This window comes from Protopterus annectens, chromosome 15.part0 (genome assembly GCF_019279795.1).
Source record: "Protopterus annectens isolate FY-2018-M chromosome 15.part0, PAN1.0, whole genome shotgun sequence".
Taxonomy (NCBI): Eukaryota; Metazoa; Chordata; order Ceratodontiformes; family Protopteridae; genus Protopterus; species Protopterus annectens.
This window is the reverse complement of record NC_056749.1, coordinates 377,079,348-377,096,653: the sequence shown is the minus strand read 5'-3', so window position 1 is coordinate 377,096,653 and position 17,306 is coordinate 377,079,348. Positions and strand designations below refer to the sequence as shown.

Sequence of the window (17,306 nt, the reverse complement as noted above, 5' to 3'; positions counted from 1 at the left end):
GCTCTTGGAAGTTTTTGATCACTGGTTTTTAGTCTGTGAATTTTTTGTAAGTAACTTGTCCCGGTGTAATTACATGAAAATGACATGAGAATATGTTAGATCTTCATAGGGATTTGGCCTTTCTAGAGAGGAAAAGTCATCCAGAAACAGCTATTACTTGGGTATGTTGTTGTTGGTTATTTTTATGGTCCCAGTATAATTCCTTCAAAATGACATGAGATCATATCAGACTTCTTTAGAGATGTGGGCCTTTATAAGCAGGGGGTAAGCAGCTGAAACAGCTGTTAGGGCCTTGGCCTTCATCAGAATAGTCAGCTATCCTGAGTACAAATCACCCCTTTGGGGGAAAATACTGTATTTTGACAGACTTTGAGGGGTGGGGGAGGAAGAAACAGACAGCATCTGGTCTGAAGGAGTTACTTCAGACTCCTACAAGGAAATATAATAAGAACTTCAGGAGTTAGTAACTTAACTATAATATGGTTGACTAGCCCACTAGTTCATTAAAATCTGATGAAACTCCAGGTCACTACCCAACTAAGATTTTTTCTGCCCACCACAGTTGTTACGACCTCATTGTAGCAGCCACTAGGGCAGAGGAAATTAGGTGTCACCCACCATAATACATAAACAAATCTTTTTTTTTTTCTGAAAGAATGAGGTTTTCAGTATGTAACTTGTTTTGATTAGACTAGGTGTGATAGATAGCCCTAAAAAGGTATTTTTAGAAAGTGTAGAAAAGCAGCAAAAGACTAGGCAATTACATCCATCCAGTTAGAGGTGAAAAAAAAAACTTTGCACAAAAGAAATCAAGGATTGTATTACACTGTGAATACCCCAGTACTTTTGCTAAATGTATGCTGTTATTGCATTACCCCTGTAGGTCAGAGATTTTTTTTTTTTTTTTGTTACTTTTTCTTTCACCAGAGCAAAAACATTTCTTTTTAGACATAAGTACTCCCTTTGGAATATGCCATAGAATTCATTTAGTTCCATGATTCCAGATAAGACTTCACTTGGTTCTAGCTTGGAACTAAGTGTAGATTTTCTTATATGGAAAGGCAGTAAGAGAAGTACCTCTTCAAGCACAGGAAAAAAATAGTTTTCTTTACATTATTTTAATTCCCATAAAGTGAATAATGTTTTTCAATACTTGAATTAGCAAAAAAAAAACTTTGAGAGAAGAGCAATTATCAAACATTGATGTTCATCGTGTTACACTGCTGCAGTCATCACACTTGGGTTATCCTGCCGTCAGGCGGTCCCGCAGTCGGCCAGAGTTCCAAAGTCTTGGCCCGGCGTCGGTTGCTGTTGCTTCTTCCCTGACGTCAGTGCGCCAGGGGTATATAATAAGCATCCGACCCCATTTTCTTCAGTCTTTCTTGCCGTACGGTGCCCGAAACAGAAGCAGTTTGCAAGTGTCGGTCGGCCGACTCCTGAGATTTTTCAAAGTTGAATTTCAGACCCGAAGTCTTCAATAAAGCTAAATACCCCTTTGGGGATATCTCTTTCTTGCCTCAGACCGATGTCAGAAAAAGTTAATAATTGTATTTCTTGTGGGAAGCAAATACCTCATAAGGACTTCCACTCGTACTGTATTCCATGCCCAGGCCCTGATCACGACATCACTAGCTGTCGGTTTTGTGCTAGATTTAACAAACGTACTATAAAAAGACGTTTTGATTTTGCTTTACACTACTTTGGCCAAAGGTTCAATTATACCATGCCGTCGGATCAGCCGACGACCTCAATACAAGCAAAGACAAGGATAAAGACAGGCATCCGAGGTCCAAAACCGACGACGAAACCTCTTCTAGACCAATCGCCGATTTGCTGGTTCTCAGTGAGGCGCTTTCACAACCCCTGACACCCACTACCTCAGAGCTACAGGCCAATTCCGACTCCCACGTGGAGACATCTAGGCCTCTGGAAACTCAAGGTATTGGGCCTCTGAGCTAATCCCTCAGATGGGTCCGGAGCCGCTGAGCAGGCATCGGCTTCTGAGGGTGTTTTCAGACCATAACAACTTACCATTAAAACAACAGCCAAGACAAAGGTACCATTAAAGACAAAGAAACAAGTACAGCATTCTCCTGGACAGTCCTCCATGCCTAAGAAACAGATGCTTAAAATGGCCGAAGACCTCATTACTCTAATCAGGGGTTCCCATCCCCCTCCTGAGAAAAGACCTAGGCAGGATACAGACTATGACTCCTCTGATCAGGTTTCCATTTCCTCTGATTCCTCTACAGACCAGGGATACTCTCTACCCCCCTATGAGGACTCTGATGCTGAAGACTCTATCCCTTCAGCCTCTCCTCCTGAGGATTATTCTTTTGGGGAAACTTTACATACCATGAGGGAGCATTTCCATTGGGAAAGTCAGGATTACTCAGAATCCAAGAAAAGGCTCAGGGATTTCCTCTTATTGCCTCAGCGCAGGCCCCTGGCTATTCTGCCTGTGCTAGATATTGTGGATGATGTGTTCTGTGAATCCAGCTTATCTCCTGACTCTTTGCCCCCTGCTCCAGCCAAGCCAGATAGGTATTATAGAGTCCCTGACTCTCACAAGTTTCTTTACAAAAACCCTTCTGCTGATCCAGAAACTATTTCCCAGGGTCCAAAAGGGGTTAAGGCTCCCATTACAAAAAATCCAGTACCCTCTGACAGAGATTCCAGAGCCTTGGATAGATAGGGGAAGAAAGTATACATGTCTGCAACTTTAGCAGTAAGAGCTTTAAATTGCCAGTTTCACATGCTTAAGTACCAACACTATTTAATGGCTCAGTTAAAACAGAAAATGCTTGCAAGCTCAGAAGCTCCTGATTGTAAAGAAATGCAGGATTTACTGCATGCAGTTGAACAGGTGGGAAAACATACTCTGCAATGTGGTTTTGATTCTTTAGAGGCCTCTTGTAGAGCCGCAGTTACAGGTTCTGTTATTCGAAGACATGCTTGGTTAAAAGAACAGAGTTTACCTGATCATGTTAAGGCAAAATTATTGGATGCTCCTTTACAGCATGCTGCATTGTTTGGTGTTAAGGCAGTAGAGGTGCTAAAGAAAATGTAGGATAAATCTAAATCTATACAAACAGTCAAGGATTTCTTACAGGTGCAGCCACCTCGGTTTAGCAGAAATTGGCCAACAAAGAATTGGTCCTTTCCAGTGTCAGACAGGCCACAGAGAGGCAGATACAGACGCCCAAGAGGCATATCTCAACCCCAAGGCTCAGACAGACAACAACAGTGGGGCACCTCAACCCCAAATGGAGGTGAGGACAAGTCTCAACCTTACAGAAAACAGTCACAATGACTTTCCTCTTCGTATGCCAAGCACGTCCCTTTTGGAAGCCCCCTTAGGGGGAAAACTAGCACATGTTCTTCATCTCACATTGCTGCAGTCCTTACTTATGGGTAGTCCGCTGTCCTCGGTCGGCCCGAATACCAAAGTATTAGGATGACGTCGGTCATGGCGCTCAGAACTGACATCAGAGCGTCAGGGTATAAAAGCGCATGACCGACGTCATATCCTCAGTCTTTTTTGCCGCATGGTCCGATGCAGAAGCAGCGTTGCGAGTGCCCAACCGGCGTTCTGAAATTTTGAATTCTGAGTTTCAGACCGAAACCAAGTTGGGCTAAGTACCCGTTGGGAATATTTTGTTTTTCTTGCCTCAGTTAATTCGGATGTCAGAAAAAGTGAATAATTGTATTTCTTGTGGGAAACAGATACGCATAGGGATTATCACTCTCTTTGCATTCCTTGTTTGGGACGGACCACGGCGTGGTCGGTGTCGATTTTGTGCTAGGTTTAATAAGCACTATAAAAGAAGGTTAGATTGTGCTAGGTTAGTCTTTGGTAAGCGGTGTAATTATAATATGCCGTCGGATCCTCCGGCCCGCTTCCTGAAGCGCAAAGACAAATCCTTGAAACCTAGACAGGTTGATTCGTCGTTCGGACGCCGGTCCTGCAGAAGCTACAGTAGAGCAGGGGGATCCGGCTGAAGTTTCTGTTTCAGGGGGAAACTTTGATTTTGCAGGATGTGGCCTCCCAGGAGTCAGGTCAGGCTGAACGGGCTTCTCAAGTTACTGTTCTCCCTTCTATGCCTAAGGTGGTTAGGCCTTCTGCTTCTATTACTAAGGCTTCTTCTAAGGGCAGGTCTGTTTTGCCTTCTTCTGGTGTCCCTCCAGGTACTTCTGGGTCTGTGCCTAAAAAGCACATGCTTAAAATGGCAGAAGATTTGATTACTTTAATTAGAGGTTCTATGCCCCCTCCTGATAAGAGGCCCAGGGTGGAGCCAGAGTTGGAAAGTTTGGATCAGGCCTCTGATGACTCAGAGTCTTCTGCTGAAGATATTCTAGATTTTCCTCCTTATTGATTCTGATGCAGAGGATTCCACTCCTTCTGCTTCTCCTCCAGAGGATTTTCATTTTCAGAAACTCTGCATTCCATGAGGGAGCATTTTAAGTGGGAAGGACAGGATTTCTCTGATTCAAGGAAGAGGCTTAGGGAATTCTTGTTTTACCACAGCATAGACCCTTGGCTATACCTCCTGTTTTGGATGTTGTTCAAGATGTTTTCGGAGGCTTCCCTTAATCCAGATTCTTTGCCTCCTCGCCAGTTAAACCGGACAGATATTACAGGGTGCCTGAGGCTCATAAATATCTGTATAAGAGTCCTAGGGACCCAGAAACTATTAGTCAGGGGCCTAAGGGTGTTAGAGCCTCTGTTGCAAAGAATCCGGTTCCTCTGGATAAGGAAGCTAGAGCTTTGGATAGATGGGGTAAGAAGGTGTATACCTCTTCTACTTTAGCAATGAGGGCTTTAAATTGCCAGTTTCATATGTTGAAGTATCAGAATTTCCTCCTTTCTCAGCTAAAATCTAAAGTGGATGCTTTGGCAGAGGGCATAGAGTGTAAAGAATTGCAGGATTTAGTACATGTCTCTGAACAGGTGGGTAAGCATTCTTTGCAGTGTGGTTTTGATGCTGTGCAGGCCTCTTCTAGGGTGGCTGCCACTGGTTCAGTTCTTCGCAGGCACGCCTGGCTTAAGGATCAGAATTTGTCCGAGCATGTTAAAACTAGAATTCTGGATGCCCCTTTACAGTCTGAAGTTTTGTTTGGTCCCCCTGTGGAGTCGGTTTTGAAGAAAATGGAAGACAAGGCTAAGTCTATGCAGACTGTTAAGGATTTTTTGCAGGTGCAACCTCCAAAGTTTAGTAGAAATTGGCCTACTAAGGGGTGGACCTACCCTTCTTCTGATTCTCAATCTAGGGGTAGATCTAGACGTGGCAGGGGCAGAGCTCATAGTACATTCAGGCCTAGAACTTGGAGTTCGCCTGCACAATCTGCAGGTGAGGGCAGGGGCCAGTCCTTTCGTAAACAGGCCCAATGACCTGCATTTTCAGCTGCCAGATTCTTCTTGCCTGGCAGCTCCTTTGGGAGGAAAGTTAGCACTCTTCAAGCAAAACTGGCTTTTAGTCACCCAGGACAAATGGGTATTGGACATTATAAACCGAGGCTACAAGTTTTATTTCCATACATTGTCTCCTTTCAAAGGCATGCCAGACGTTCCTCCTCGACAAAGGATAGAGGCTCACAAGCAGATTTCTTTACTTCTTCAAATAGGAGCTATTCAGCCAGTTCCTCTGTCAGAAGTGGGACTAGGATTTTATTCTCGCCTGTTTCTAGTACCAAAGAAAGGGAACACGTGGAGACCAGTTTTGGATTTATCTATCCTCAACACTTATCTGGACATTCCAAAGTTCAAAATGCTGACGTTACAGCAGCTTTTACCTCTGTTGGGAAAAGATCACTGGATGGTAACTCTGGATCTCAAAGAGGCTTATCTTCATGTTCCTATCAGGCCCAGTTGCAGGAGGTACCTGCGTTTCGGGCTGGAAATTTACATTATCAGTTCTCTGCATTGCCCTTTGGCTTATCTACTGCGCCCAGAGTGTTCACAAAGGTTCTGGCTCCAGTGATGGCCTTTTTCAGGTTAAGAGGAATACAGATTTATCCTTATTTGGACGATTGCCTGATTATTGCACAACACAAGGACGAACTTCTTCATCATCTACAGTATGTGATGGTAGTGTTAAGATGCCTAGGGTATTCTGTGAGCGAAACAAAGTCCAGTCTAGTACCGCTCAGGACATGTGCTTTCTGGGTGTGAGACTGAATACAGCTTCGCAGATGGTTTACTTGACCCCGGACAAACAAAGAAGCCTTTCTCTTTATTTCCATCAAATGTCTCTACAGTCCAGGCTGACTGCAAGGACAGTCCTTCAAGCCTTGGGGTTCATGGCATCTTGTATTCTGGTGCTTCCCAATGCCAAACTGCATATGAGGAAGCTTCAATGGTATCTCAAGAATGTATGGACACAACACTGCCAAGATCTAGACACTGTCATTCCAATAATACCTTGCATTCAGAAGGAAATTTTGTGGTGGGCTCAGGAATGTCACCTAAACAAAGGACTCTCTGTGACCCAACCAGAGGCGAGTCAGATTTTAACGACAGATGCCTCGGACAAGGCTTGGGGAGCACACCTCAATGGAAAATGGGTGCAAGACACGTGGCCTGTCAAACTTCAACATTTGCATATCAACTTGAAGGAGATGTTAGCAGTTCAATTTGCATTGATGGCTTTCAGGGATTTACTTCACCCAGGACAAGTGTTGATTCAAACAGACAACACTACTGTCATGTGGTACATCAACAAGCAAGGGGGAACCCATTCGTACCCTCTTTGCAGGCAAGCGATGATTTTGTGGGAGACTGCTCTCAGTTTACAACTCAATCTTCAGGCAAGGTTTCTACCAGGAGCACAGAACTCCTTAGCAGATGTGTTGAGCAGACAAATTGTGGATCCTCACAGTGGAAACTGGATCCTCATGTGTTTCAAAGTTGACAGTGTTATGGGGACTCCAGACATAGATCTGTTCGCTTCTCCACTAAATTACCAGTTGCCAAGGTTTTGCACAAAAATGTTTCATCCCACAGCTTGGAAGGTGGATGCTCTATCATTCAGTTGGAGCAATCTTCCGTCTATGCCTTTCCACCTCTGCCTCTCATTCCCAAGGTACTCCTGAAGGCCAGAATAGACAAGCCATCCATGATTCTGATAAGCGCGGATTGGCCTCGACAGCACTGGTACCCACTACTGAGGAGTTTAGTAAGGGAGCCTCCATGGCCTCTGCCTTTGATTCCGCATCTTTTGTCTCAGGAGGGCAATCACTTCCTCAATGTCAAGATTCAGTCTCTGCATCTCACAGCCTGGCATATTCTGTTCTAGACCCTGGAGGGTCTCAGCTTCCACAGCAAATTTTGAATGTCATTTTGGAGGCCAGAAGGCCTAGTACAAGGAAAGTTTACAGATAAATGGAGGAGATTTTTCTTTGGAGCAGGCGAAGAAATTTGATGTTTCCAAGCCTGATTTAAGTGTTTCTCTTCAATATCTTACTGAGTTATTGGACAAGGGTTTGTCTTTCTCCTCGATAAAGGTTCATGCTGCAGCCATTTCTGCTCACTATGAATTGTGACCCTCCTTTGTTTCCCATCCTTTGTTTAAGCAATTTCTTAGAGGGGCAAAGAACATAAGACCCCCACGTACAGCTCCTACTCCTGCTTGGGATCTCAATTTTGTGTTGGAAAAACTTACTCTACAACCTTTTGAGCCTGCAGCTACTGCCGAGTTAAAGTATTTATCATGGAAGACTGCTTTTTTGTTGGCCATTACCTCTGCAAGAAGGGTTTCTGAATTACAGGCCCTTATGGCAGTGGAACCTTTCCTGATTTTTCATAAGGATAGGGTATCTTTGCGTACTAATCCTTCCTTTATGCCTAAAGTGGTTTCTAGTGTGGCCTTGAACCAAACTATTCATTTGCCTACTTTTTATGCAAACCCCAAAATAAAGGGAGAAGATTTTGCATACTTTGGACATTCACAGACAGTTACGTTATTATTTGAGCAGAACCAAGGGGTTCAGGCAGTCTCAGCAGTTGTTTGTTTCTTTTGCTTTGGGTTCTCAGGAAACCTGTTTCAAAACAAACTATTTCTAAATGGATTCACTTTTGTATTTCTTTCTGTTATTCCCATCATGGTAAGGAGGGGTCGGCTGGAATCAGACCTCATTCCACTAGAGCTACTGCCACTTCTACTGCCTTTCTAAGAGGGGTAGTTACAAAAGATATTTTGGAAGCAGCCACTTGGAGTTCAGTACATACTTTTTCCAAGCATTACCACCTTCCTCTTTATTCTAAGTCTAGGGCTGGATTTGCCTCTGCTATATTACAGGGCATTTTAGCAGCCCCTAATGCTTTATGATTTTGCCATCCTCCCTTTACCTCTGCTTTGGGATTCTACCCATAAGTAAGGACTGCAGCAATGTGAGATGAAGAACATAGTACAGTTTTGTACCTACCATAAATGTAGATGTTCGAAGATCCACATTGCTGCAGTCCACCACCTCCCTCCTTCACCTCTGTAGTTTGGCATGGTAATATGGTTTGGGTGATGGTTGTTGTTGGGCATGTTTTGGGAGGTATCCTGTTTTGGGCTGTGGCCTTTCTTTTAGGGCCTTCTGACATCTGGGGCAAGAAAAGACTGAGGATATGACGTCGGTCATGCGCTTTTATACCCTGACGCTCTGATGTCAGTTCTGAGCGCCATGACCGCCGTCAGCCTAATACTTTGGTATTCGGGCCGACCGAGGACAGCGGACTACCCATAAGTAAGGACTGCAGCAATGTGGATCTTCGAACATCTACATTTATGGTAGGTACAAAACTGTACTTTTTTTCTCAAAACTTGCAAACAATCACCCAAGACAAATGGGCTCTGAATGTTGTCTCAAGGTTACAGATTCCACTTTCATACTTTACCAAAGCTAAAAGGAATGCCAGACCTGCCACAAAATCAATGGGCAGAGGCACAAAAACAAATTTCAGCCCTCATGGACTTGAGAGCTATTCAAACAGTACCACAACAGGAATAAGGACAAGGATTTTACTCAAGACTCCTCCTGGTCCTCAGAATGGACAAAGCCTGGAAGCCCATACTAGACCTTTCAATTCTGAATACTTACCTGGATATTCCGAAATTCAAAATGTTGACATTACAGCAGCTTCTACCCATGTTGGGCAAGAAAGCTTGGCTTGTTACTCCGGACCTCAAAACGGCATACCTGCATGTCCCTATCAGACAAAATTGCAGAAGATACCTCAGATTCAAAGCTGGTACAATGCACTACCAATTCTCTGCACTGCCCTTTGGCTTATCTACTGCGCCCAGGGTCTTCACAAAGTGCCTGGCACCAGTAATTGCATTTTGCAGACAAAAGGAATTCAAATATATCCATACCTGGACGACTGCCTCATTCAAGCAGAGACAAAGGACATTTTTCTACAGCATCTGGCGTTTGTGAAAAAGTTGCTAATTTCTCTAGGGTACACAGTAAACGAAAAGAAGTCAAAACTAGTGCCCTCACAACAGATCATATTCCTGGGTGCCAGCTTAAATACAACGGCCCAGATGGCTTACCTCACGCCAGACAAACAAGTTCAACTAACTCAATATTTTCAATTACTGGCAAAAAAGTCCCATCTCCCTGCAAGAAAAATTCTGCAGGCCCTGGGATTCATGGCATCCTGCATACTACTAATACCATATGCCAGACTGCATATGAGGAAATTACAATGGTACCTAAAAAGTGTTTGGACTCAACACTCTCACAGTTTAGAAACAGTAATACCAATGATTCCCTGCCTACAACAGAAGATTCGATGATGGGCACAGGCATGTCATCTAAACAAGGGTCAGTCTTTTACCCAACCCACAGCCAGGCAAACTCTAACAACAGATGCTTCGGATTACACCTGGGGAGCACACATGGCAGGAAAATGCATTCAGGGCAAGTAGACGACAGACCAAATGCATCTTCACATCAATCAAAAAGATATGTTGTCTGTTCAAAATGCCCTAACAGCTTTCAAGGACCTTCTACATCCAGGACAACTATTACTAAAGACAGACAACACCACAGTAATGTGGTACATAAACAAGCAAGGGGGCACTCATTCTTATCCCCTATGCAGGCAAGCCATGACCTTGTTGGGAACACAGCTCTAACGTACCAAGTTCACCTGCAAGCACAATTCCTGCCAGGAAAGAAAAATACTCTGGCAGACGACCTAAGCAGAAATATGGACCCTTACGAATGGAAATTGAATCCAAAAATCTTCAGCATGATAACGCAGAAATGGGGATGCCCAGCCATAGATCTTTTTGCCTCCCCACTGAATTGCCAACTTCAAAAATTCTGCACAAGGACTTATCACAAATAAGCATGGAAAGTGGATGCTCTTCTGTTCAGCTGGAAAAACCTAAAAGTTTATGCCTTCCCACCACTGCCTCTCCTTTCAAAAGTACTCCTAAAAGCCAGACAAGAAAACCCCCAGATGATCCTGATTGCTCCAGACTGGCCACGCCAGCACTGGTACCCTATCTTAAGGAGCTTGGTTCAGGACCCACCATGGATTTTGCACCAAATTCCACACCTTCTGACTCAACAAAACAATCAGATCCTGCACAGTCAGCTCAAAACCCTAAACCTGGCTGCATGGCAGATACTTTAGTCAAACAGACAACACCTCTCTCTAAAGCTATGGATGTCATTTTGAAGGCCAGGAGGCTGAGCACCAGGAAAGCTTGCTCAGAAAAATGGAAGAGATTCTGCACCTGGAACCAGGCTCAAAGCCTTGACCCTCTTGTTCCAAACATTCCTCAGATTTTACAATACTTAACTGAGATGCTGGACAGAGGCCTATCCTTCTCATCAGTTAAGATCCACACCTCTGCCATTTCAGCACATTACAACACGGATCCTCCTTTATTCTCTCATCCCTTGCTAAAGCAGTACCTCAGAGGGGCTAAAAACATAAGACCGACCCGGAGAGCACCAACACCATCTTGGGACCTCAATTTTGTTTTGGAAAAACTGACCCTACCACCTTTTGAGCCAGCCAATACAGCCGAGCTAAAATTTTTATCATGGAAAACAGCTCTGCTCCTGGCAGTAACTTCAGCACGAAGAGTCTCAGAGCTACAGGCATTAATGGCAGTGGAACCTTTTATAATTTTTCATCAGGACAGGGTATCTTTAAGGACAAGCCCTACCTTTATGCCAAAGGTGGTGTCTAGTGTGGCTCTTAACCAAACCATCCATTTGCCAACTTTTTATCCAAACCCCAAGAATAAAGGGGAGAAACTTCTGCATTCTTTGGACATACACAGGCAGCTACACTTCTTCTTGAACAAAACAAAAGCTTTCAGGAAAACTGAACAACTGTTTGTAGCATATGCTGCAGGATCACAAGGCAAGGCTATCTCAAAGCAGACTATATCCAAATGGATAGGACACTGTATTCGGTACTGCTACACACAGCATGGAAAATCAGTCCCTAATAACATTAGGCCACATTACACCAGGGCAACAGCCACTTCAACAGCCTTTCTCAGAGGAGTACCTACTAAGGAAATTTTGGAGGCTGCAACTTGGAGTTCAGTGCACACCTTTACCAAGCATTACCACCTGCCTCATTACTCTAAATCCAGAGCAGGATTTGCCACTGCAGTTCTGCAGGGCCTTATAGCCAATCCTAACTCTTTATAGACCAGCCACACAACCTTAGCTTTGGGATTCTACCCACGTGTGATGACTGCAGCAGTGTAACATGATGAACATAGTACAGTTTTGTACCTACCATAAATGTAGATGTTAGAGTGTTCACACTGCTGCAGTCCAGGTTACCCTCCCTCCATCCCCTCTGAACTAACTGGACTTCCCTATACCTTTCTATCCTATACAACCTTTGGGGTGTATTTGCTGGTAACTGAAGGTATTGTTTTTATTTTATATGTATATTTTTGATTAGCAATATGTATTGCCTACCTACTTGGGGGCACCTGACATCTGGGGCAAGAAAAACGGAAGAAAATTGCGTCGGATGCTTATTATATACCTCTGGCGCACTGACGTCAGGGAAGAAGCGACAGCAACTGACTCTAGACCAAGACTTTGGAACTCTGGCCGACTGCGGGACTGCCTGACGGCAGGATAACCCAAGTGTGACGACTGCAGCAGTGTGAACACTCGAACATCTACATTTATGGTAGGTACAAAACTGTACTTTCTCCTTTAAACTTATTATTTTGCAGGGAGTAACCCCCCCCCCCCTCCAAATGATGCATACCAACTCTGAGATCACCATACCATGGAGAAAGGGGAATATTTTGAAAAATGGCAGCCAGTCAAGAAATTAGTATATGTAAGTCTGGGTTTTCAGACATTCAGTATCTATGTTTAGGCACTCGCTAATTCGAGTGTTGAGATTTCAGATGGTTACCTTTTTTGGCTCATTCTGGCTCCGATAACACTGAACGCTTATACAAGTAAAGATTCAGGATAACTGCCATCCTCGCCAAAGTACCATCATTTGCACGACACGTGTGGATGATGAAAGTGGATATGGAAGATGTCTGTCTGTCTTCAGATTCCTATATATCCTTCATATACAAGAAGCTTCTAAGAGTCACAGTACAACAGCCCTGTTTTCAATATATAACCCTTCACTTTGGCTTTGCTGTATTAGTAAGGCATTTAGGAAGTACATGGCTCCAATATTTAATTAGAAGTTTGGAGTGTAGCCCAGAGGAATTTGCTTTGACATCATCCCATCACCAACAACTTGGTAGGGTACTGCTGAGTTTGCTTTCTCGCTTGCTAATGCAGACTTAGGTAGTTAACTTCATAGAAGATCTTCACAAGGGAAGTATTACAGTACTTTGGCAACCCACCTTACTATACCCTGATTACCATACTTTTTAAATGTGTATTATAAAATAATAAGGCCTAGGAATACAAAGTTTGTAATGTATTTATTGTAGCCCGTAGTTATTTAGGGCATCTGTGGTAGACTGCTATTTTTGGTAGATGAAGGGAGTTCCTACTACACAAACTGAGGAGGTACAAACCAAAGCTGACTTTCAAACTGTGCAGCATGAAAACCAGTGTCACTGAAATATAGCATATCTTGAAAGATGGTTCTAAGAGATAGAAGGATGCTGGTACCAGACCAACCAAGTAGGAAAACAGATTTCCTTAGTACTAAGTATTAATTCTCTTATTGAAGATTCACTGTTAAAGTGAACTCATCTGTACATTTTTGTGTTGCATTGCACTACCAAGTAAGATGTGAACATTTTAGGATATGTTTAGAAATGTTTTTGTGGTTAGAAGAGAATGAAATATGATAACAAGAGTTGTGATCCTGTCTTTAATATGACTAATATAGATTTGTAAATTTGATGGTGTTCAGTATTCTGACGTTAGATTTTCTTTGGTGTACGTTGTTTGTGTTACATAATTTCTCGGAGTCGAGCTAAAACGGTTTTGTACTATAGTGCGTAATTGAATAATCAGATCACTGAATTACTGCAGTAAACGTATTTTGTACTGATAGTTTTTTTTATTTTTTTATTTTTCTTTACACTGCTAGATGTTAGTATGTACACTGGATGGTGATCTTTATCCTCCTCTAGAAGAGCCAGCTGGCATAGTAGATCCAAAAAACAAAAAGAAGGACAAAGACAAGGAGAAGAAGTTCATTTGGAACCATGGCAGTGAGTACTCTAGGAATGCCAAAAAGTAGTCTTGATGTGATGCAGGAATGACTGTAACCATAGCTTTGTTTTAATAAGCTAAGTATGTGCAGATGGTTTGCATTTTTTAAACTGGAGATGAGGATCTGCATTTGATTTGTACCTTAGGAGGAGAAGCACCAATGGTCCAGTTATCGTATTTGTTTTTTTTTCTTTGTTCTCCCTTTGGCTGGATATTTCTATTGCTGATCTGGAAGTATTTTATTGCCTGCATTATATAAGTGTAACAACTTATGCTTAGTCAGTCAGAGCTCAGCTTGTCTCTGCTGCAAGTCTTTGAGGGAAATGTATTTGTTTCTGTGTCTGTATGACATCAACATCCACCCCCAAATGCTGATGCCCATGTCTTTTCATTCCTCTGTATGTACCCTGTCTTTTGGTGCGGGGAGTCAAGAGCAGGAAGCATGGCTTGTCGGATTCTCTACAGCTATTTTGGCAAGATCACTTGCCATGCTTTTCAGCAAGACTAAACTGATTTGAAGTGTTATCAAAGCTTCAACCTGACGAAAGATAAAATAAAGGGTGTATTTCCTGTCCTCTTTCACTAACTTCATGGTTGCATAATTATTTATTTATTTTATTTAACATTTGTTTAGCAAGAAAGTCCAACTTGGAACAAAGCCAATTTTCAGTGGAGGTCTAGGGAGAAATGCTCCAGACGCATGTCTTTGTAACATGGGAGGAAATCTGAGCACCCGGAGAAAACCCACACGAATGCAGAGCAGACATGCAGACTCCGCACAGAAGGTACCCCAGCCGAGACTCAAGCTGGAGAACCTCTTGCTGTGAGGGGACAATGCTACTTCTGCACCACTGTGCTGTCCAGAGCATAATCTTGTTGAGAGAAAAAAAAAGACTGAAATGTTGAAGTGCTGCAAGCACAAAAAAATCTCTGCTTGTGTGTTTGTGCAAGAAAAATCAGTAAAAAAACAGACAGTTACCATCCAAAGGATTCCACTTGTAGTAGGCAAAAAAGATATCTTGTAAAAACCAAAGGAATCCACCACGATGTATAAAAGTAAAAAGCTTTTATTATACGAAACAGGAATCAGAACGAGCGCTTTCACATACTCCAAGTATGCTTCATCAGGTTATAATAGAATGTTAAAACACCTTAGCTTATATACTAGTTCAAAAACTAACAATTGATTCAGTTAACCTCATTACTTGATTAAATAATCAATCATCTACTTAACTTTAAAAGAAACAGAGCATTGATTCTACCTTCCATTATTAACACAGTCTCGTATATTAAAGAGGTTAACAAATTTTTATGGGAAAAATCTCCGAAAACAAACTACATCCAACAAGATGTCATAACTGCATAAAAATATATAATATATATAATATTAAAGATGTAGAATATATAAATGTGATATAATGAGTATCATAAAACATCATTATTAAAACGATGAAAATATATATCAAATATTTAACATCTCTAAATTATATCTTACTAAAACGAAAATAATAATTCACTGTTAACTCAATTAAATTGTGAAATATATATTGTATTATACTTAAAATATATATATGTGTATAAACAATATGTTAAATATTAAATATTAAAATAAAATATTTAATTAATCACAATTATGAAATACTGGATGAATTATAACTAATAACTATTGAATTCAATGATTAGTTCATTAACTCTGATGTTATATCAACTAAGACCATATCATATATTGAATTAATGTTAATAGGTGTATTCTTTATTTCTCCAGAAGCTCATTGCTATCTACGTGCTTCTGATATAGGTTTGATACTAATAACGGTATTAAGTCCAGGTTCTATATGTGCCCGTAACCTGAAAATCCATTCTAACTCAATACTAATAACGGTATTAAGTCCAGGTTCTATATGTGCCCGTAACCTGAAAATCCATTCTAACTCAATTTTTCCTAACAAATTCATCTTATCTCCACCTCTCATAGTTGGTTTTATTATTTGTAAGACCCTAAAATTAAAACTATGATCATGATGTATATTAATATGTTTAGCTAGAGCATTGGTTAAAGTAATTTTTCTGATCTCATAGACATGATTGTATATGCGGTCCCTCAACCTCCTGGAGGTTAACCCTACATAATATGCTTGGCATTTGGTACATGTAGCCAAGTAGATTTTAGTAGTATTACACGTAGCATATAAAGTAGACCTATGTGTATAGTTTAAATTAGGTACTATAAATTCTTTCTCTATAGTAATAAACTTACACATGCTACATTTCTTACATGGCCATGTTCCCATCAGGACCCTAGTATCTCTATTATTCAGAGATCTATTGATCATTTTATCAATACACATCCATCTCTTCAGGTTCTTGCTGTTTCTATACCTGAAGTGTGGTGTCAAACCTATTAAATCTCTCAAATCATTGTCTATTGTAAGAATATCCCAATTTTTCTTTATGATTTCTACAATATTACAATTGTCATTTGTGTATCTAGTAGTAAAGGGTATCATGTTCTTTCTGCTATTAGATAAACTCTGTATGCCCTTATTGAATGTCCATCTGACACTACGATCAAGATGATGTCTATTATTAGGGCCTTCTATGAGGCTAGATGGATAGCCTCTATCAGAAAATAATTCATTTAAAATTTCTAGCTGTTTATTTCAAGGTATCTGGGCACATAACCTACCAATCCTATTTTTCTGATTTTGTACTATATTAGGAAAAATAAACCGGGGATGCATGCTGTTATATTGTAAGATGGCATTTTTCCAACAAGGTTTTCTAAACAATTTTGTGATGAGCGAGTTTTCACCAACTTTCAGGATAGAAATATCTAGAAAGTCAATTTTTGTCAGTGAGTAATCTAAAGTGAACCTTAGAAAATCTGTGGTTGTTTCCAAATAAACAACTAACTCCTCTAATACAGACTGCTCTCCCTTCCACAAAATAAGAACATCATCAGCAAAGTGTCTGTATAATATGATGTCTTTCATGTATTCACTATTAAACAAGTGTTTAGATTCCCAATAGTACATTACAAGGTTTGCATATGAATTCGCACATGGGGTGCCCATTGCTACACCCCATGTTTGCATGTAGAGATTATTTTGAAACAGAAATACGTTATTATCTAACACTAAATCCAATAAAGTGCATATTAATAATTGTGTGTCCTTATGCAAAGATTTATCTTCCAATAATATCTCCCTTACTGCCTCTACTCCATAGTCATTAGGTATGGTAGTAAACAAATTTTTAACATCTAACGATGCTAGTACTAAAGTAGATGGCATATCTGCTCCTTTTACTAAATGTTCAGTATCATTCAATAATGAATAAGTATCCCTCAAAATGGTGGGTATCCGTCTCACAATGGGTCCTAGTTTAAATTCCAAATAATTGGAAATATGTTAAGTAACCCATTTTTCTCCCACCACTATGGGTCGCATAGGTGGGGGATATTCTGCTTTGTGCATTTTTGGAAGTCCCTTTATATTAGGAATAGTAGGTATATCTATCAAAAAATAGTCGTATAATTGGTTATTTGTCTACACATAAGTAAGTCATAAAGCGTTTCTTGAACTGCACTTATAATCTTATTTAGTTTGTTATTATTAATTTTC

General features: G+C 41.2%; 1 protein-coding gene across 1 annotated transcript in view; it reads left to right on the top strand.

Moving 5' to 3' along the window:
• The window catches only part of TAF7L (TATA-box binding protein associated factor 7 like), a 594,912-nt gene that overhangs the window by 33,485 nt on the left and 544,121 nt on the right, over nt 1-17,306 (top strand). The window contains exon 4 of the mRNA XM_044057271.1: nt 13,559-13,682. Coding sequence (XP_043913206.1) covers nt 13,559-13,682 — 124 coding nt within the window. The remainder of the gene's footprint in view (nt 1-13,558; nt 13,683-17,306) is intronic.